The following is a 22,703-nucleotide window of genomic DNA, read 5'->3' as shown; positions in this document are numbered from 1 at the left end:
GGCAAATATTGACAAAGCTTCTGCTACAATCATGTCTATTCATACTAAGCTCGAATGTTTCATTCATGCTCGCTTTCTCACCCTAAGTACACGAAGTATATATTTTAAACAATGTGTATCTTGCTTCTAGAATAATCCTTCATTTTTATTCTCTACGCTTGAGCCGGTAGAGGATCAAAAATTTTCGCGGTTGACGGCGCTCGTCTCTTTTTTTTTCTCTGCCCGATCTTTGGACTTTGACGGATGCGAATAAATATGAGAAAGGAAATTCCGCAAAGGGAAAATAAGCACAAAAAATAGAAATCGCTTTGCTCGTCCGCATGGTGTGCTGCTTCAAAGCCATTCAATGCGCTGCGTACAAAAGGTGTCGTCTGAATCTCTTGATGCTCCGTCTTGCGAGTGTACATATGCGATATACATGTTCGTGTGTGAGAGTGTGCATGAGGCAGTGCATTGAACGCGGGAAAAAGCACGTGGAGCAATGCAAAGTTGGGTGGCGGGTTTCTATATATATACGAATGTTTTTTCAAGGCTAACTACAACCGCATGCAGGCCGATTTTGTTTGTGTACGCCTGTGTGAATATATGAGCGAGTATGTAACGCTAACCGAAGATTAAGCTTGTCGCAGTTTTTTCCGTCTCCTTCTCCGGCTGTTGAGAAGAAAATCGGTACATTTTCGATGCCCGGAGCTCGATAATTGAATTACTTGATATCTCAGCCCTCGGCACAAATTTGTACTCTTAACTTCGATATCCATTTTCCCTGCTTTTTCTCGAAAAATTAATATTAAACCGAAGAAAAGTACACATTGAGCTGCTATTGAAGAAAGAAAAGGTTTGTACGTATAAATTGCATATGTGTGAGCGTACAAAGCCTTGAGAAATCACGATACGCAGGATGTGGTTATTGGATACCAGAATCGCTTGTATACGTAAAGAAGGATTGCTACGTCTAACAAGACCTAAAAATATCAATCGTGTGCGAGTCGATTAATAACTTATTTATTAGTATTATTGATACAAAACTGTCAATGTTGAATACTATCTAGAGTTTTTTTCATTAGTTTAAAAAAGAAGAGGCCGATTCTGTTACTGTAGCTCCATTAATGTTAATGGTATGTACTCATCTGAAGGAGATACTCTAGTCGTTCAATCGTTGAACCTCACAGTGGTTCAGTGGCTTCAAGGCCGAGTTTGCAGGCTGTTTTTCTTTCTCAATCCTTCCTCTTTTTTTTCATGCATTTTTTTATAGCTCAGCGCTGGGGCCTCAACTCGGCATGTGCAATCGGCATAGAGGATGCACGATATATATACAAACACAGCTCGAAACGTCTCGTTCCTTCCTTCCTTCTTTTCATCTCCCTCTGTGTGGGTATAAATACACACACCCGACGATCATCATCATGATCATTACATCGATATATAGTAGTTGTGTTGCCACCACCGACGATACTTTTTGCACGTTATAGAAAGAGCGAATAAAACTATAGCAGCCAGAACAGAAATGCTGATCGTGAGAAAACAAGATGTATTGGAATGAAAGAGGCGGCGCTTTAATTTTTTGTTTCCACCGTGAAGTAGAGAAAAAAAGAGAGAGAGAGAGAGAAAGAGAACCAGAACACAAGCAAAAGGGTAGTTCAAAAAGTTCAGGTGGATTTTTATATTATAGGTTCTTGCTCGTACATAAAAAAGCGTTGTAATTTATAGCCAGCTATTGGTCGATAAGATTCGTCTTCAACTTTTTGTGTATACATTCTGGTTGACCGTATCACAAAAATGTTGTTTTTCTTACACACTAGAAGTGAAAAAAATCGATTCAAAATTGTTCTACGCGCTGTGTCGAGCAATGATATTTCTTGCGGTCTTTCGGTTGTGATGCGCGTGCGCGTGCTCGCCCGCGTTTGCGTTTCGCTCAGTTGGCTGCCCTGCGGCTACACAGCAACAGTAACAATAACAATAATGCGCGCAGCACATCGTCCGTGCGCAAAGGGCTCGAAAAAAAGTTATTACGCAGGCTCGTGCAAGTGCAGCCGAGCCGCAAGGACGATTGAGAATACGTACTCCTTCTTTCTCTGTCTCTCTTTCTTACTACTTCGCGCGAGCCAGCGAGTGAATGCGTGTATGTGTCTGTGTGAGCACGTATTATACTCACACACAAATGTTGTCGGATCTTGACACTACACACGTATATATTTAGATGCACTCTTCGCCCTCCGTATCGTGTGGTTTTCAATTATTGCCTCTCGCTGGCCGAGCCTGGTGCACGTCTGAAAAATATGTGCCCCGTAAATTGAATTTTGACTGTCGTTTTATTTTTCTCGGCGTTGTCCGCTTTGGTCTGTAATACGGCAATGATTGTCACTCTCTCTCTCTCTCGAATGATTTTACATCCACAAAATTTTCGAGGCAAGTCGCCGCGCGTGCACTCTCTGCAGCATAGTTGGAAAATTATTTGCGCCTAATGCCGTCGGAATATATAAATACGCGTGAGAGATTCGCGATTTATTTTCTACCCGTGCGGGTCTCGAGCGTCTTCAGAAAAAGGAGGATAACGAGGGAGACATGCGTGCCCCAGAGTTCGTCGTGCCAGCTATAATCTACTCTCCGTACGTACGACGACGACGACGCGCCAGCTTCTTGGAATTTTGCATCTATTATAAGTGCGTACGCATGGCAAGATATAGTACTCGGCTGTCTTTAACTTACAGCCCTTTGAGTAACGAGCAATAGATTTTGAATGGGACATTTGGATGAAAAAACTTAACTATGCCTCGGTGTCGACTCTAAGGTACGAAAAAGAAAATTCACCTGTCACATTTAGCAGAGTGAGAGAGAGAGTCAGCCACACGAAAAGAGAATGACCAGGAGTCGGTTGTCGAGGCTACAAAAACTGCTCGCTGCACACATTGAAAAATAAAAGCGAGAAGAACATAAATAAAAATTACACACGCTTGCGCACTTGCACATCTATATATAATATACACGCAAAGAGAGAGAGATAGAGAGAGAGAGAGAGAGAGAGCGAAAGAGCAAAAGAGAGTAGAATACGAGAACGAGCCGTTGGCCAAGTGCACGCAGAGCTGGTAATAGGGCTAAATTATAAGGAGGACGTCGGTTATTAAGCGCTGTGTTCTGAGCTCACTCTCGCTCTCTTGCCGCGCGCGCTGCTATATATTGTTTACACGCATACGTAGCGCACAACTTATCGTTCGCCGTGATCTTCCGCGAACGAGAGCGAAAAAAGTGCACCAATATGATCGCGAAAACTCGAGCGCGCCTCAAGGTTTATCGCCGCGTTCATCGAGCCTCGATTTCCATACTTTTCGATTGAAATTGATGCGCAAGTTCGAAAAAGCTTCGGCTCGCGCTGGGATACAGCGACTGTACCGGCAATTAGTTTTTGCAGTCGTAAAACTCATTTATCCTCGCTCCAAAAAACGACGATTGTTGCCCCGCGATAATACCTGTGAATTGTTGACATTGCTGAATTTTATTTCCGTTACAGAGGGAAGAGAAGGAGAGTTTCTTTTGAATAGCCATGAATCCTTTCTTGTACTGTCCGCAGTACATTTTTTTTCGGCAAGCTCGAGACTTTTGTTTGTAACTAGCACAACATGCCTGCCAGGTACATCGTAAAGTTTTATCGACAGATAATTGGAACTTTTTTGCTGAACTTTTACGAACGCGCGCGCGCATGGTTCGGACTTGCGATGGAGTTTCAGGCAGAGAAAGCTCATGAGATACTTTTTTGCAATGATGAAAAAAATTTAAGCAATTACTATTTCGGTAACTAATTATTATGTGAATTTTCTTGCGAAGCATTCGCTCGCATCTCTCGTTGTGATTTTTTTTTCGTAAAGCTCATTGATTCCAGAGTCTCATTCAATATTTACCGAATTTTCTTGGAATATCACCCACGTATAGATGACACAATTTCCTATGACGTTTGGAACTGTATTGTTATGTTTCATTGAATGTTTTGTTATAGCCTTTACTTAATGAACTTCGAAAAGATATTACAATCAATGAGCATTTACCGAGAAAATATACTGCAAAATTGAATGGATTTCTTTCGCTTTGCGGAAAAAATACAATGGTTTATGAATTTGTGAAAAATCATTGAATTCATCCTCTTTTCAAAGCTTCTTGGAAAAAAATCTTCCAGTTTTAGCATAGTTGGCATTTCATTGATGAATAGACCTTTTCGAATTTCTGCTTATACGGGAAAGAAATTTCATCAATACGGCGAGCTTACGTAACATTTGGCAATAAATCTCTCCACCGAGCCAATAAATTAATTTGGTTTTACAATGATACTTAACATAATTTTGATGATATCGACGACACGAGTTTGTAGATGTCCATGGACACCGAGTTTAATTTGAGCGAATAATGTAATCAATGTAAAATCGATAATTTTCGAGAAGTATTTCACGCACGTGTAAAAAAAAAATTAGGACTCGAGCTATTAACGTTTCGTTTAATTATTCACCTGTCGGGCGACCGCAGTGATATAGCGCTGTTTTGAAAATAAATATCCGTTGTCTTATTGGCAATGTACGTTGCGGAGTGGAGTACAGGCAGGAGCTCGAGCCCTCTGCTCGCTTTCGTGATTCACTGTTAAGTCAATATATGCCGGCGCGCACCACCTCGCGCTCGAGCTCGGTCGCTCGTTCGTTTTGAAAGATCACCTCCTCTATCTATATAGCATTTATATATGTAGCATAGCATACATCCATGATCCGGCCGTGTATGCGTAGTACATTGGTCGCGTGCTGATCTAAAAGGGGTTCATGCGTTATACGAAAAGCACACGACGTAAGGGCCGCTAGCTACTGTACGTGTACATGAGACGATTAATTAGTGACTCTAGATTTTCAAAGCTCTGCCGTGCATGTAGGCTGCTATTGTGAATTATAAACCGGCTTTTGGCACGAGGTCTTTCTATTTTCTATATTGATTTTTCCTCGCTGATTATTCATCGTCGCGTGTACGAATGAATCATTTTCACACGTACAACGTAGTCAGGCTATTTTTCATTCGACGCAAAACAAAAAAAATGTACAGGACCGCAGGCTCAGCTGCCGAAAAGACGGCAGGGACGAGAGCGCTGCGTTTGTCTTTGTATAACGTTGCACAACATCGCGCCGGTGCGGCGCATGCTGCATATGTATACTCGCGTGTATTTGCGTAGCAAGTCCGCAGAGAGCCCGCGAAGCGAAGGCGAGTCGAGAAAGTTCAACGCGCGGCGCACGCAGGCTTGCGGCTCCGTCTTCGTCGTCATATTCTTTTTCTCTTTTTCTCTCTCTCTCTCTTTTTTCGCCGGGTGCTTCGCTCGCTGCACGTATGTGCTATTCTTGCCATGACTCATGTATGGCTCGTCTGCATATATACATGATGCAAGTATGTGCTTGGATGTGCTTTTATATATAATGCTATAAACTTTCGTTCTATGCGCGTACACGAACTTACGCTTCAAATCTTTGCTCTAATTAGTTGAAAATTGAAATTTCGTCTCCGGGCAAATGGGGAGTCGATAATCCATCCGGAGATTTACACCCGAGCTACGCGGCATTATATTATATATGCGCGCATACGTATAGCGAAGAAGCCCTATAAAAAAAGTGTGGGCGCGTGGGACGTGTTTCCATGAATGGGCGCGGCGTGCGACACTTAAACATGTACACCCTCTTTTGCATGTGTCCCAGTGTCCTTGTCTCTTCCCTCTTACTCTCTCTCTCTCTCTCTCTCTCTCTCTCTCTCTCTCTCTCTCTCTCTCTCTCTNCTCTCTCTCTCTCTCTCTCTCTCTCTCTCTCTCTCTCTCTCTCTCTCTCTGCATCGTCGTCGCCGTATTTTTTTATTGTTATTGTGTCGAGCTCGTGCATATGCTCTCTCGCTCCAACTCGGATCGTCTCGTTTCGCTTGGCACAAAATTGAGCGCGTACTTATATCGCGTGTGAGTCGCTGTTAATTCCATATACATATAGATGCTGTTCCGGTCTGTCCCTCATGCGCGTGCGCTCGTGTCTGCAGACCGGGTGCGAACCACGTGGCCAAGCAACTATGCTCTCGCAAGTCGCGAATTTTTTTTTTCGTGAAAAATTATAACATCTCATGAAGATGCTAAAAAAAATTCTGTAGTCAATATTGCAGGTATACCGTACGTACCGCAGTCAACTTCCCTGCATGTCGACGCATAAAATCGATGGTTGATTTTTGCAAAGCTCACGCGCGTCATATATTTTCTCGTGCGAGCAGTGCAAGTATTAAAGGTAAATTTAGTACTCGCACATACGCAAGTGTGCAGAACTTACCGCAAACCATATTGCTTTTGCAATGGCTGTGCACGTTCATCCTACGTCTAGCTCGCGTGACGTTGCCTCGTGGCACGCGAAATTATAAATATATCGATCTTTGTTGGCAGACAGCTGCCCTCTTATTCACCGTATCTTCAGTATGATTTTCGATTAAACCATAGAGCCATAAAGTTGTGTATGAATTGATTTTGTATTTTAACAAATAATTGTTTTTAAGCGAAAAAAATCAAATTAAAGAAAAATGACCGAGTAGTCCATAAACAAAGTCGAAAGCTCCGGCGCAGCATGACAAAGACAGTATACTACGCACGATGAGACGTGATCGGATCTGCGAAAAGATCTTAATACATTGCATGTATAATTTATTACGCTCGCTCCTCATCTGTTCTCGTCTGAGAAATTATGTTGCCGCGACCTTGTTATTGCGTATTCACGAAAGAATCATATACTGCTGCTTCTGCCGTTGCCGCTGCCACTGCTGCTTCCACCCGATGCTGTATACACAAATTCGTGTCTGCGCGTCTTCGTGTGAGTAATATTATTAAAACGTGGCAGTTTCGGCGGGGCTCGGCGCCTCCTTTTGAAAATTCGCGGAATCCTCCAACATGCACACAAAGCGCTCGGCCATTTATATATATGCTAGAGAATATAAAAAACAACAGCGGCTTATTTCTTTATGTGCTATATACGTCTTTGCTAAAAAAAAAGGAGGAAGATAAAAAAATCGTACCGAAAAAGACGTGCATTCGATAGTGTATCGAATTTTTAGCGCCGATTCGCTTTAACGATTATTCGATGAAACGCCGCTCGCGCGCTGATGATGACGAGCGAGTTAATTTATACAGCGAGTCGGACGCACGCACGTCTGTGCGAGAACTAACAGACAGGCGTGCGTTTTTTATGAGGTGAGAAGGTGAACATTTAAGGGATCTGTAGTACGACGTCGACGACACAGCAGCTAAAAGAGAGAGAGAGAGAGAGGGAACACATACCTAATCAGACGTGCTTTGTATATATCCTTGTCTAGATACGCATCGTAAAAACGTGCATGAGAAAAAAAATCCCTATCTGTTTTAATTAAGCGCGGATGCTTGTTTAATCTGTTTCCCCGAAAATGATATTTCTATTTTCGCAAGGAAAATTAATCCAATGAGACTGAATGAAGACAAACTTGCTAATAATTTCAAATTTATCTTACACGTCCAGTGACTTTTCTGACTTCCGTTCGTCTACTACTCCTGCGTGTTAATGCGACGATTCGCATGCCCAGCTGAGGGTGAAAACATATAAATTTGGTGCAAAGCCGAGCGCAACGCACTGCATTATTGTTATATAAGGGAAAAAGTGAGCAATTGACAATCGATGAAACGTTTACACATTATGTATACGAAGACGTATGGCTCGTATCGTCGCAAGCGATTCTTTTGTAGTTTAGTTCGCGCTTATTTTTCACACGATTAATATGCACTGCGTGTGTATAATATGTGTTTTTGTGTGTAACTCAACTGTGTTAGGGATTCTAGCTAGTCCAGTCTTCTTTTTCATCTCTTCTTTTTCTCTCAATGCTTTCTCTCTCTCTTTCTCTCTCTTTTGCTTTGCTAAAAGCTGGCGCAGGAAGAATATTTGCTAGTGGCAGATGTTGTGTTTTTTTTCAGTAACGAGAGTAAGGTTAGGGACCCGTGCATAAAGACCGGTGGATTAATTGTTATCGTCGTTGCATTACAAGTACTCGAAAGTACTCGGGCTCATAACTATTAACAACAATGTACCTTATCATTCACTCTTTGTACTTATACCTACTTTATTTTTCTGTTACAGGTGAGACATCGATTAAATTACCTGACAATACTACCTGGCGTTTGAGAGGACGATTTTTGCTTATCTCTTAAGTATATGTCCGGTTTGATTGCTCAAATCGGACATGGCGTGAGTATTTCTCGAACAAACTCATTACTTTGAAAATTGCCACTTAACAATTCTTCTTCTTTTCTTCTTTCTATCTAAAAAAAGGACTATATTGCATACAAAAAAAGGTAGTAAATGATATAGTCTGCGGAGGGCAGAGAGAAAAATTCTTGAGTCGCGGAATGAACAAAGGCCACAGTGCTTCGAATCCAAGCCTCCGGGGACCACCTTTCTCATTCTTTTTCTTTTCGGCTTCGAATTTCATCTTTATAAGCGAACAGTTGCTCGTCTTTTCGCTTGAAAAAAATAGGGGAGTATTGTGTATGTGTGCCGTGAATGTGTATGCGAGAGAGTATTGGTCGTCGGAAGAAGATTTTGCATCGAAGAGTATATAAAAAAAACTTTTTTTCCATGCCTAATCCAATGGCATCGGACGTTGCGTTTTTCCTTTTTTCAGCTCTTGTCTACCTCATCTAAGTCTTGATAAGCATCACGCGCGTATCTTTATGAATTCTAAGATTTGTATTCCTTTTTTACCTCTCTCTCTTGTGTCCTGGCATTTTTCGAGAGAATGAGTTTTGAAGGCTACGAACACCTGTTTTCGGGTATTATTTTGTCACAAAGAGGGCCTGGATGCTCGCATCGAATATTTCAATATATTAATTTAGCATTGAGCATAATATCAAATGTCGTTCGTATACAGTCGGTCGGTGAGATTTTGATTAAATATTCTCGTCGCGTTCATTTTATGTATACAATATCAGAGACGCGTATCCGCGCGCGTCTCCATAATGAAATATATGGAATCGAGTAATCGAGTACCAAAAATTGAGCAAGCGTATCCGAAGCCGAACGCTGCCGTCTGAAATGCGCAAGAACACTGAGGCAAAAGGGGCAACTCGCGAAGAATTGCTCATAAGTTCTTTCATTTTTTGTTGTTGTTGTTGCTGCTATGGCTCGAAGAATCGATTGTAATATATGTAACCGGCTCTACGTATATAACTCACCGGAGGGGTTCTCTTTTTCTTGGAGTCTTTTTCCCCATAGTATTACACACGTTACAGAAAAACGGTGAATCCCCACAGCTGTTGGCACAGCTGATGACTATACACAGTGCTACCCCCTCGTATAGCACACACATATATATAATATGCACCCAGGCATCGGCAAAGGGGAGAAAAACTAAGCTCTTGCCAAGCGTACACGTCATAACTGTGTATGTGTGCGTGTACACTTAGACGTTCGGTGTCGACTGCGTGTATTAGTCCCACGAGAGAGAGAGCCGGCGTCGTCTCGCATTTTCAAGCTCTATGAGAATGTTTTTCTCAAACACCTGGCTCAAAATCGGCGAGAGCGCGAAATTTTCCCGCTCGGTGCTTTTGCACCGATCAAGACATGAGATGCTCGTTGCGTTCAATTAAATCGAGTCAACGGAATGAATCATTCGCTCGTTTTTTTCTTTTTATCACTCTTTCTCTCGTCAAAAAAGCACGCACATATGCATGCCGTATGCAGGCGTGTGTGTGGGCGACGATCTGCGACGTTATACTTCATTCTTTGGCGAGGGACTACTGGTTAGCGTCCGCGAAGCTTCTAATAACTACTAATTGGTGCGAACGGCCGCACTGCCGACCTCAACTCGGCGAGACTCTTTGAATAAGGTTACGCGACTCATCCCATGCCATGTTCTTTTCTTCTCCAATGAGCATGTTGCGATTTTCACTGGGGATTATAATCTACTCGCGACAATGAGAAACTTTTTTTCTCTCTCTCTCTCTCTCTCTCTCAACTTTTTCCAACGACAGTGGCCTTGGGTCGGCAAAGTAATAATTTAATCGCAAATGTCGTTGATACATGCGTTGAGTAAAATCCTACTCTATAGCTTCGAGTAACCTTATCATCTTCCTGACGCTGAATAAATACAATCCGCAGCCGCGCGCACGTGTCCTTCGCATTGTTACGCTCAGAGCTCCGAGTCTCGTCTTCGTTACGTGCCGCTTATGTATTTTCACTGCTCACTCGAACGAGCATTTATTACGTTTCTATTATTTTCACGGCGGCAACCGAGCGCAAAAATATTTTTACTTCTCCTTATTTTACACATCTGACTCTACTCGCTGCGATATTTTCTCCCTCATTCGCACTCGGCAAGATTATAACGAATCGAGAGAAATAAATGCTATAGGGATCGATTATGATTATTATTATTGGAGCAGCGCGCAATGAGGCATCGTCCGCATGTTATTTTATTATTACGAATATTGTGCGTCGCAAAGATTCAAGGACGCTTTTGAAGCAATCGTATCGAGCGTATCACGACGTCCAGATAATCGTAAAAATGCGTTACAATCGTCACTCTGTTGCGATTGCCGAAAGTAAAATATCCACGCAGATGCTTGTGGGCAATCGTACGCACTGCGCGAAGCGAGAAAAAGTTATAATGCATCGAGCCGTCACCGTAAGTACATGCGAGTTGACAAAGAGCTACGCTACTTTGAGCGTGCGTGAAAAAAGGGAGCACGCTGCGCGTATGTCTGCCTTGATGTGTGTCTGTGTGCGTTGTATACGTGTGTCCAAGTGCGTGTACTTGTGTGAGTGTATATGTGCGACTGCGCGTGCACGACGACCACCACTGAGAAGTTTTGCTACTTATATACGTATATATGCGCTAAGGCAAATACACCGAGTGCAGAGAGACTATGACGACGACGTCGCGGTGTCAGTGGAGTTCAATCTTAATATAGTACATACGACCGGTCTCCCTCTCTACCGGCTTATATCCGCCTATATACAATAATACATTACACACATGTAGCAGCAGTGTGCACCGCAAACGAACTTTTGCTATTATTATAAATGCACAAAGTCATACAACTTACACAGTGTCCAAGTGCATACGAAATTGTTTTTTTCCTCGCAAGTTTCTTTTAAAAATTGGGAGCAATTAGTATGCATCCGTGTAAAAACTTGAATAATATAAAGTTCAATTAGAATCAATGAACTTTACGATGACCAGCCATTTTCCGCTGTGCAAAATGTGTTACTTACATAAGTACCACAGCACTTTACCTGTTAGCCGCGCAATCACCATATAGTTTTCAAAAGCTAATCGATCAATCTCAAATGATGTATCTATATGGTCTATAAAACGTGTATAGGCTAGCTCGTCGCTCTTCTCGCTCTTTCCATCTTTAGCGATGTGCACACACACTTGCTTATACGCGAGCAAAATTCCCCAGCGAGAGAGAGAAAGAGCGAAAATAGATCGATGACACTCGGCCCAGAAAGAAGAAGCTACGACCTGTCCGCATGTATGTGCTTTCCGTACGCGTTTATAAGCGTATGTGCTTGCGCGCGAGTCATTCTGAAATAACTATACGGTACACATATAACTGCCTGGTGCAATGCACTAAACGCAAGAGCTGCAAGCTCAACTGCTTCTACTGCTGCTGCTGATGTAAAATTCGCGCCGTGGCTGCGACTATGAGCGCGCCTGGCTAAAAAGCTCGCACTTATTCGAGCAGCTTTAATGGCGAGCTATTAAAAAAATTTTATGCTTCTTGACTAGAGCATTATTGTTGCCACTTGTCCAAGGTTAACAAAATTCTATACGGATAAATTTCTCCGCACTTGCTGCTTCTTTTGTCTTGGCGCAGCTTTTCATCGGCGCCTCCGATTTCGCAGACATAATTATTATAAAGACGATCCCCCCGGCTGCTGTGTAAGCGTACGCGCAATTTTTATGCATGATTCACGATTGTCTTTCAACATTACTTTACTCGGGATTAGAAGAAAAGCAGCTATACTCGTGTACGCGCGAGCGTAAAAATATACGCAGTGCTGCGCCGCGCGCACATAGTGCCCATGCGGCATTCGGAGAAAAACCACTTGATAAAAAAGCGTTGCTAAATAATCATCGCTCTCGGTGTATTATAGTAAGCTCATGCGAAGACGAAACAACATCTGTGCGCGCATATTATTTCTGAATCGTGTCCGAACGACGACGACGACGACGACGACAAAGATGACTACGATGACTACGACGACGCGACACGAGGCGAGAGTCGCAAATTATTCGTAGCGCTACTTTGCCTATATAGAGTAGCCAAGAGTCAACGTACTATTATAGAGGCGGACGCGCCCGAGAGGAAGGCGAGAGTGCACATGCATACTACGTATGTAGAGAGCCCAACTCATGTGTGTGTCCGTTTGAACGTGTGCGCGCGAGCAATTTTATATATACCCACGGCTCGTTCGCTCATTTTGCCGAGTTTAATTCATTTACCACGGGGATTTCCATCGATGGAAAAAGAGCTTGAAAAATTGCCCACTTTCCCGACTAGACGTATCGATAAGCGCGACAGAAGCTCTTTTCGAGGCTTGGCCATGCGCGAGTCGCTGAAAAAACGACAACAGAGAGATTAGGATGAAACTCGCTGGCAAACACTATACATAGCGCGTTGGAAAACGAAAAATAACGAACGACGACGGCACAAAACCATGAAGGAGAAGGGGGGAAACCTCCGATGCACTGCACTTTGTCGATGTAAGTGGAGGGGAATGTGCATGTGCACATACACTTCTCTCTTCTTCTTTATGCGTGTGAGTTTGTGTGTGTGTGTGTATGTGTATGCTGCACACGAACAACACGGGTTCTCTCTTTTGCTCGTGCGCCACCTCATATACATATATACACCGCCTGCAATATTGTGTACGATGTGCATATAATGTGTGTACGTGTGTGGGGTGTTGGCCTTCAACTTGACGGCCAACAGCAGTTTCACTGACCTGACTCACGGAAATTCTTGGATAATGTACGCTTGCAAATGTTAACTTTTTTACTCCTGGCCTCCCAGGTTAATGTACAATGTCGTCCGAAATTGACCCGGCACCGAGTCGCGCTGCGCTGTTTTACCGACGTCAACGACGAGGCGAGATTGGATCCTTAAATCGCGCAAGTCCATGGAATTGCGTCATGGGTCCCCGATATCGATCAGAATTTTTGCAACTTTTTTTTTCGGCCTTTAATTAGTGGATACGCGGAATTGCGGATAAGATTGGCTGAATCGATCGTGCATATCCTTGCCGATCGCTGTACATAATGCTCAGAGAGATATATACGTATATATACATCTCAATTCATTACGCTCTCTTCGCGAGCATATAAATAAAACCGATACTAATTTTTCTCACGAAAAAATGGCCTTTCGCTCTAAAGGAAGGAGGTAAAAAGAGTTGGGTGTTGGACGAGGCTCGTTCGCGCGCGCGATCAAGGCCAAAACTTTGTGCCGGTTGGGGCTATTCGCGCGCGCGCGCATTTCGTTGTTGAGTATTTGTGTTCTCCGTAATTGACCGCGCGCGGCAGATGGCGCGTTCTCGTTTCCACGAAATGTTCCTGCGCGCGGCGATGATAATGCGACCACCGCCGATCGGCCACCGAAGCTCCTGTTACCTGGGCCCTGTGCAACAACAACAACCGCCGCGTGATTTAGTGCGCAGAGTCGAGAGCCAGAGAGAGAGAGAGAGAGGCCGAGGAGAGATCCTTTGAAATAGGAGAATGCAAATAGACCGATTTTTTCCTTTTTGCTGCCGTTTTGCTAAGCGCGTCGACGAGCCGCTGCTCAATATTTTTTCTCTTTTCTCTTTCACTTACAATCGATCACTTAAAGAAGTTCGTTTGTTCTCGATTGCTTCTTTTTTGATACGAGATCTAATCGTCGATAAAATTTATAACTTTCGAAATGTGTGAAACACCGCTTAGCAATGATCTTTATGAGAAAAACCGAGTGAATTTTCAAACTTGCTCAAATAACAGGGAACCATTATACGAAGGGAGTAAAAAAACTCGTTCCTCAAACCTTCTTTTGACTTATTTCAAACATGACAATTTTCTCACTCATTCATCGATGACAGAGAACTCGTAAGTTAAAGGCTGCGGAGCTTCTGTGCGCGTCGTTCCGTGGGAATATGACAACGTGAATTTAGCCCCCCTCCTTGCACTTACATATACGCAACTGCAGCTTGAAAAGAAACTCTCTCGCGATTCTTTGTTCCAGTGGCGCGAGCGTTGCATTTTTTTGCCATTCAAACTCGCCTGAATGAGCCGCTGTGCTTCTGGTTCTCTCTCTCTCTCTCTTTTTGCTCACTGGATGTGTTTAAATTTTGAGCAACGAGAGCTGTTGCTCTCTGCCGCCACTGCATCTTCGAAAAAAAATTACGTAACGTCACGCGCGCCATGTGTACAATTGCACTGTGCACTGTGCGGCTGCGGCGGCGATGCAGGCGGTGGTGGAGGTTTCCTATGCGCCGCGCACCCGCGTACCAAGTACATTGACTCTTTGAGACTATCGTGTGGGTACGTAGAGAGCCTGTTCGGAAACATCGCGTAGCGGAAGAAATGTTTGGCGCTTTCCATCTCATTCGTATGCCGATCATTGATCATCGACACACTCGCGCACGTCGGATTTCATTTGTTGCTTTTTTTTACTTTTGTTTTTTTATGTCAATAAGACGCGACATCCGCGTGTTTTATTGCGCGATATCGGCATTGAATATGCGATTATATGTACTTCATTTTTGAAACGATTTCCGTTTCTTCGCATTTTATGTATAAATTTATATGTGGCCTGTAACAAAAGACGAGTCTTTTTGCGTGCAACAAAGTAACGAGTACGTGTATCGAACACAACAGCTGGTGCGTTGAAAGTAAAAAAAAAAAAAAAAAGAGGAGAAAAAGGGCTCTTGTAGGTTCTTTGTGCAACCCTTCATCTTCAATTACGAAACTATAGACGCGCTTATAGTGACGGCGTACAACGTGTGGACCGCCCTGATCGGCCCATATAAATATTTCACTTTTCGATTCGCTGCCGAGAAAAAAAGGTCCCAAACGATTGAGGTATATTCGCACATAAATGTAGCTTAAGGTCCCTAGATCAAGTTTGCACATATCTCATAGTAAACATCATCACCAACAGACTAATCCTCGTATATATACATTATGGTCTCGCGCCAGACCACACCGTATAGAGATTCCGCTGCTGCACCTGCTGGCTTAATCTTCAAAAATAATAATAAAAAAGTTATCTCGATACGAGTTTGAGTTGTCTTGCGAGCGAGCGCGCGTGGCGTTGCATGTGCGCACCATACACGCACACAAACGTGCAGACATAAACGCACACAAATGCGCTCAGACTTATATACATGCACAGGCAGAGCCACAAACTCAGACATGCAGTTTCGAGTCGCGCAACTCACCTTGGCCGCGGCCCTTCAACTGTCTACGACCCACGCCCCCATACTCCTACTTCTTCTTTCTTTCTTTGCTTTTCCTTTCTCCTTCGGAATACGAAGCTGCGTGCGGTGCACGTATTGTATATACCTATATAGTGCGCATGCTGCAGCATGGTGCACGCGGACGATCGGAGAGAGAGAGAGAGAGAGAAAAAGAGAGAACGAAACGTATATACACATCGTGCAACAAACGCCAGGATTGTGCTGTACGGGCGTTATTAAAGTTTGTCGAATACCAATGATTCGCTGCCTAGCATTAAATTTCAATGTTAATCTCGGGGCGGCGTACGTGATAAATTTCGAAATTTTCGTGAAATTTTTTTCACCTCCAAGGCGACGACTGCGATATCGCATTATTTCGAGTTTTCGGCTCGGACTGTACCAACATCCTCGTCTCTCGTCCTTTCTTCGCTTGCACCTATAGATATATATACATAGCCGAGTTTGCGCGTGCCACGTTTTATCGACTCTTTCCTCCACTTCTTTCTTTGCTTCGCTTCAACGTGTGTCTTATGTCTCTTGCCGCCTCTCTTCCTCTCTCCTTTTCTCTCTTGTGGCTGGTGCAGCGACCAAGAGAGGAGAAACAATCACCTGTTCGGCTGTCCTCAAACGACCGATTGTTATTATTTCGTACGCGCGAGAATATCTCTCGCGTAGCGTGACCAATTTAAATAGATTTGAAATATCGATTCTCAAGTTTAAAGCACATATTACCGAAGGAGCTATGGGCGGCCGCGTGTACGAGCGAAAAATACTCTTGTTTCACAGTCGAAAAAAGGAGTTTATCCCTTCCTCTCTTTCTTACATGTATGTGTGCAAGCGTGTATATATATACGCCTGGTTCTCTTTTGAAGCGTCACAAAGAATCCATAGATGCGCTTTGAGAACAGGCGAGCGAGAACAGCAGCAGCAGCCGACAAAATAAAGAGCGACGAGCGCGTGAGAACGGGAGACAGAAACGACGTCGTGAAATAAAATTAAAAAAAAATATTGTATGCGTAGCGTGGGCCTCTCGCTTTGATAGCAAAAATAAAATAGGACGAATTTGCGAATCGCAGAAGACGGCGGGAAGGAAGGAGAAAGAGAGAAAGAAAGAAAGAGAAAAATATCCAGAGGCCCCGGTTGGCGGCTCGACAATAATAACATTGATCGAAAAAGAACATGTTTCTATTTCTTTAATATCGGAATAAACTCTTGCCTCGCGATTATTTCATTAGGCGTCCAATGATCTTCTCTATATAGATGATTCACCGGTAATCATAATGATTTTTATTTTTCCAATCGCATCTCCGAAGCTTACAACATGGAGTAACCATCACACAGGGCACGTACACGCGTATAGAAATATACATATATCTATGTACACATCGGCAATGCAGTTCACACACAACATACATCCTTAACGCACGTTACGAGTCTTTCGCGCGATCGTTGCACTCTCTTTTCCTGAAACACTAAAAATATAAACATACGGCTCATAGCATCGGCTCCGAGACTTCTTCGCTTTTCGCGCTGTGCACTACTGCACATGATAGAGAATGTGTTTGCGTGAGTGTGTAAGTATATAAGTGTGTATGTGTGTGTGTTAGTGGACGTGCATGTGTTTGTACTGCTGCTGTACACTGAACGACCCTGACATTGCGTCGCGGTATGCGCGCAAGGATTTCTCTCGCTCTCTGAGTTTCAAGTCCTTTGTCTTATAATGGTATATGATAGTATATTTATGTATATACGTCAAGGCAATGCTTTTGGATTATATTTATCGATATTATCGAAATGCAAGCATAGTTTAAATTGAAAAGAATGCCATTTTGTTGAACTGAGAAAACATTTTTTCCAATTATTATTTCAAACTCGTCTTCTACTTTCCTGTCATGCCCAGTTTGTCAAGTTTTGGTCCCGACATCAAATTTTCGAGGATGACAAAAAATCCTGGACGGTCGAGTTTTTCACAGTCAAGATCAACGTATAATAATCGCTTCAATTTTCATCGGTCAAAAGAGTCACTGCTTGTCTCTTGATCCTAGGCGCTCTCTCACCCTAATTCTAAACACGATATGCTCGTACAACTAGGATTACCTACTTTCCTGCAAATAGCTTAAAGGTAGCAGAGGCAGAGCAGGCCCAAGCATAGTCACATGTAGGATCGAGAGTCAACATATATACGTACATGAATTCCCAGAGCTAGCTCCAAGTTGGTGTGTGCTGTTGCTGAGAAACGAGTTCTGCTATGAGTATATTATAAGTCAGAGCAGAAGCAGCAGCAGCACCGGAGAGAGAGAGTGAACGAGCGAACGAAAGGAAGAAAGAAAGAAAGAAGCTCTCTCGCTCTTGGTTCACCTGCATTACTGGCATGCACGCCACACACACGCGCGCAACAGATACACACATACACACATTCACATACACAAGCTGGTTTCAAGGCCAACTGAATTGCTGCTGCAACTCTCTTTCTCTATCTCTCTCTCTCTCTCTCTCTCTCGCTCCTTTATCGCTTCACTTACACGCACCTTATGATGATACTGTTCTCTCTCTTTCTGTCGTCGCGAGCACTCTGATCTCTAAGACAAAAAGAACCAGCGAGTGAGGGGACATGCACGTGGCTGAGCTTTAAAATTTTTGTTGAAATCCATAGAAAAAGGTGAATGAGCCTAACGTATGGTTTCTTCAAAAAGCCCATCCGAGTGTGTACATAAGATTCGAGAATATAATTGAAAAGAGAGGGGCATTAATGTGTTATGTTATAGGCTAAACAGTAAGGCTACAGACTTACAATAGGCAGCTGCGAGATTCCGAACGCTCGAAAGTATTATGTTTTCGCAGCTTTATGCGAGTTCGTTCGACTGATAATAAGAGCTTCGATTGTGCGACGCAACAAAAGAGCTTTGCACCGCGCGCATTAATATAGCATATAGATGAAAAATCGAAATCACTAAACGTCAGGTTCTTGATACGAGCCACTCGAACATTGCTCAACGATTGTAGCATAACTAATACTTTTGTTGTTTTCTTTCTGTTCACAGGATGCAAAATCAAGGCTCTGCGTGCCAAGACGAACACTTACATCAAAACTCCAGTCCGCGGTGAAGAGCCAGTATTCGTCGTAACCGGACGCAAGGAAGATGTATCTCGCGCCAAGCGCGAAATCCTCTCAGCCGCCGAGCACTTTTCGCAAATCCGAGCTTCGCGCAAGTCATCCTTGGGTGCCCTTTTGGGTACACCTCCAGGCCCACCGGCCTCCGTGCCCGGTCACATCACCATTCAAGTACGCGTGCCGTACCGCGTAGTCGGCCTGGTGGTCGGTCCCAAGGGAGCCACCATCAAGCGCATCCAGCACCAGACGCACACGTACATCGTGACGCCGAGTCGCGACAAGGAGCCGGTCTTCGAGGTCACGGGCCTGCCCGAAAGCGTAGCCGCGGCCAGAACCGAGATCCAAGCCCACATCACCCAGCGCACCGGCGTGCTGCCGATCTGCATGAACGAAGAGAAAGATCTGCTCGAGGCCCTGTGCCGCGGCGGTCTCACGTCCATACTCGGCTGTCTCGACGGTCAGCCCAACAACGGCAGCAAGGGTAGCAATGGATCCTCTGGCGCCTTCTCTTCCTCGGGAAGCTGCAGCAGCTCGTCGTCCAGCTCCGGCGCTCCAGGCCTCAACGACCTCGTCGCCATCTGGGGTAACGGCCTCGAGCGGGACGAAGGTATCGGCGAGTCGCCCAGCTTCGAATCCCAGCCCGCCAACGCGTCGTCGATCTGGTCCTTTCCTGGAGTAGCTCTGCCGTCAAGACCATCGCCTCCAGCCTCAACGTCTCCCGTCTCGCCCACGGACTCGCTTCTAGGCACTGCCAACACGTCAGGATGCAGCGTCAGCGCCGGCAGTCCCGGCAGCCCCGGAAGCCAAGGTGGCGCTCGGGAATGCGTCGTTTGCGGCGACAAAGACGTCTCCACGGCCCTCGTGCCCTGCGGCCACAAGTCATTCTGCATCGAGTGCGGACATCGCATCTGCGTGAGCTCCGAGCCCCAGTGTCCAGTCTGCTCGAAGCCTGTACTTCAGGCGTTGCGCATCATCATCTAAGACGATGGCAGCGTAAGATACATTACCGACTGATGATTATGACACAATAACACATTTACATTTAACACACAACACGCTCATTCGTACCTCAAAGGTATGAACACACACGCTTCCTCATTCACTTAGACAGATACATACGTGTACTCTCGATTTAAACTAGTTTAAACGAAAACAAACATATACTATAGATGAAAGACATGAATGAGAAAAATGAAGATTCACACACGCGATTTTTTATACTTTGATAAACGACGCTACAATTGGGAGAGGATCTTCTGGGAAGAACTTACTTTTTTGTGTACAACTACTATATATTTACTATATATATGCAATCTCTCTTGAAAGTAAGAGGTGATGTATCGATGTGATTATTATTAATGAACAACGGACGCTAATTCAATGGATCTCTACGTACATATATGAGAACACATGGGTATATAACAAAAATGAAGAGCCCTCCCTATGCCCCAACCCTCCGAGACTAAGACTCGTGTGTGAAAATACGAAATTTACATCGTTAAGTTCGAATTTTGATTTCACATTACTACGACTAAATGAACATTTCTTCGCTCATCGAAAAGAAATTCAATCCTGGGACACGGTATCATTTCATCGACGAATTATAATTCAAGACCCTGATGATTTGACATTTGACACGGACTACCAGCGATTGATCGTGAATTGATAACAGTGAAGTACGAGAGCGCACAACGTTTTGAAACTAAAAAAATATTCCACTGCTACTGCTGCCAATATAATGTAACTCGTAGTATGTAAAGACAAAAAAATGTCGTTAACGAAAAACCGTATAAAAGCGTGTGTCTCTTATAGTAAATATCATGCGAATCAGTCAGAATGTATTTAACAAAATCATATACAATGGTGAATAATTGCAGATTAGCTTATTTATTCGGTCGAGAGTGCGCGAACGACGCGAGAAATTTGCACGTTTTATTATAGTACATGTATATATACACATCTTATAAGATATAGTTGTGTTTTATCTTTAGTCCTTCACAATTTTTACCCCGTGTGTATTACTAATATTATCATAGAGCTCGCAACTTTCTTTTCATTGTTTCATTGTAGGGAAGGAGAGTAGACATGAGTGAACATTGATATGTGTAAATGAAATTATGCATATAATATAACGATATATATGTATAATAGATGTGAATATGATACAATTCGCGTGCCCTCACCGAACGTTAAAAAACTTAATATATATTTAAAATATTATATACGAATACAACGAATCAATTTTTAAAGTAATATGAAAAATATGGTAAAAACTGAACATTTTATCTTTTACGGTATTCAGTAGTTGAAGATAAATACAAGTCAGTAGCGATTGATCAATACAAAACGCGATTTATGAAAACTTGGTATTTTGTTATATTTATATTTTTTTGTTTGATGAATTATTTTTCCTTGTTTTGTGTATACAAATGCGCGAGCGATATAATATAAAAATATATAACAATATATGTGTGTTGAGCATGAGTATATATTATAAAAAAGAGCAAATTTAGATTTTTGCATGTTTTATTAAATCTATCGTGCGTGTATGGTGATGAAAAAATAAAATTTAATAATGCAGATATTCTATAGACTGTCGACGACCACCGAAGTAAGTCGACGTGAGATTATATATATGTATCTTATATATATTAAATGTATGTATATGTACATATACATAATGACTTCAATAGACTTACGGAGAACTATACTTTATATTTATATTATGATCATTTGAGGTAGATAAAAAATTGAGTTGCATGTTAAATCTATATAATTTTGTAAAAAAATTCGACTAGAACAAGTACGAAAAGTTGTTGGCAGAAGGCGAAGGGAGATAAATTTATTTTCTATAAATATGTGGTGTTTGTCAAAATTTCACGCGTCTCGCGATAATTGTGATATTATCCGATATTCAAAATTCGATTTTGAGGAGAAAAAAGTAACGAATAAAAAAATTAAAAAAAATAAATAAATAAATAATAACAGTGAGACGCGCTTGAAAAAGAGAAACAAAAAAAATACATTTGCACGACCGTCGACGGTCTAGGCTATATAAAGCCCCTCCACTTCCACGGCAACTTTGAATACTTATAAAACAAAAATTGAATATGTATAAAAAGCAAAAAAATTTTATACCTAGAATTAAATATATTATTGCCGTATAATTGCAATAAAATTGTGTAATTGAAAAAGCAAAAAAATCGTAAATCAAGGTGGTCGTCGAAGAATTAGAAAAATTGAACCAAGCCCTGCCCTATCCAAAGGTCGTTGGTTTAAGTGTGTTCCGAAATGGCGCTGATATTGCAGTATAGGCTAGTAAACGCGTTCTTTGTTTAACAATTATGACGCAAAAAGATTAGATGACCAGTGTAAAACTAAAAAAGAACAATTATGGTATGGAAAGAAAAAATTATGCCTTCGATCGTGCTACCGATCTACAGAAACAATCGAAGAGTAATATAATCTAAATGTTACATAATTGATAGAAAAAGCTATTTGCATTCATTTTAAAAATAATATTACTAATGTCAATAAGTTTTTAAAATATTTGCATTTATTTATTTACGAAAATTGTTGGTTGTCATTCCAAGAAAAAACAAAAAAAAAACGAAAAAAAATTAGGATTGATTGTGATTAAAGATTACCAAAATTTATTTATTTTTTTAAATCATAGATTATCAAATTGAATTATTTCTATAAACGGTAGCACGATGGATCTGTACTATCAAAAACTTGAGTAATAATTGAGTAATAACTAATCAACGAGATTCGTAAATATCGACGGATTATCAGCATATAGACATTTGTAACATCCACGTGCTTAGTAATACCCAAGTGAACACAAACATTGACACTTACACTCACAGATAAACATTAGTATGTAACACGCATTTAAAAAATGAACAGGACTAAAAAGCGAGGTACGCGTTGATAAGTCTACAAAAAACGTCGTCGTCGATAATTTTAAGGCTTTTTCCTCAAAATGACGTATAATATTTTTGTAATTTATTTTATTTTTATATATATTATAGAAAGAGAAAGTAAAAAAAAAGAAAGAGAACGTAAGGGTAATCGAATGAATAGATTTACAAAAA

General features: G+C 42.3%; 1 protein-coding gene across 1 annotated transcript in view; it reads left to right on the top strand.

Annotated features, from left to right (window-relative positions):
- The window catches only part of LOC106654593 (RNA-binding protein MEX3D), a 41,970-nt gene extending 20,920 nt beyond the window's left edge, over positions 1-21,050 (top strand). The window contains exon 2 of the mRNA XM_014374561.2: positions 18,536-21,050. Within this exon, the coding sequence (XP_014230047.1) occupies positions 18,536-19,587 (1,052 nt within the window). The 3' untranslated portion in view covers positions 19,588-21,050. The remainder of the gene's footprint in view (positions 1-18,535) is intronic.
- The last annotated feature ends 1,653 nt before the right edge of the window (positions 21,051-22,703 follow it).

Source organism: Trichogramma pretiosum, unplaced genomic scaffold (assembly GCF_000599845.2).
Source record: "Trichogramma pretiosum strain Unisexual culture from Peru unplaced genomic scaffold, Tpre_2.0 scaffold45, whole genome shotgun sequence".
Classification (NCBI taxonomy): domain Eukaryota; kingdom Metazoa; phylum Arthropoda; class Insecta; order Hymenoptera; family Trichogrammatidae; genus Trichogramma; species Trichogramma pretiosum.
The sequence above is the reverse complement of the archived record's forward strand: the minus strand, read 5'-3'. Positions and strand labels throughout refer to the sequence as shown.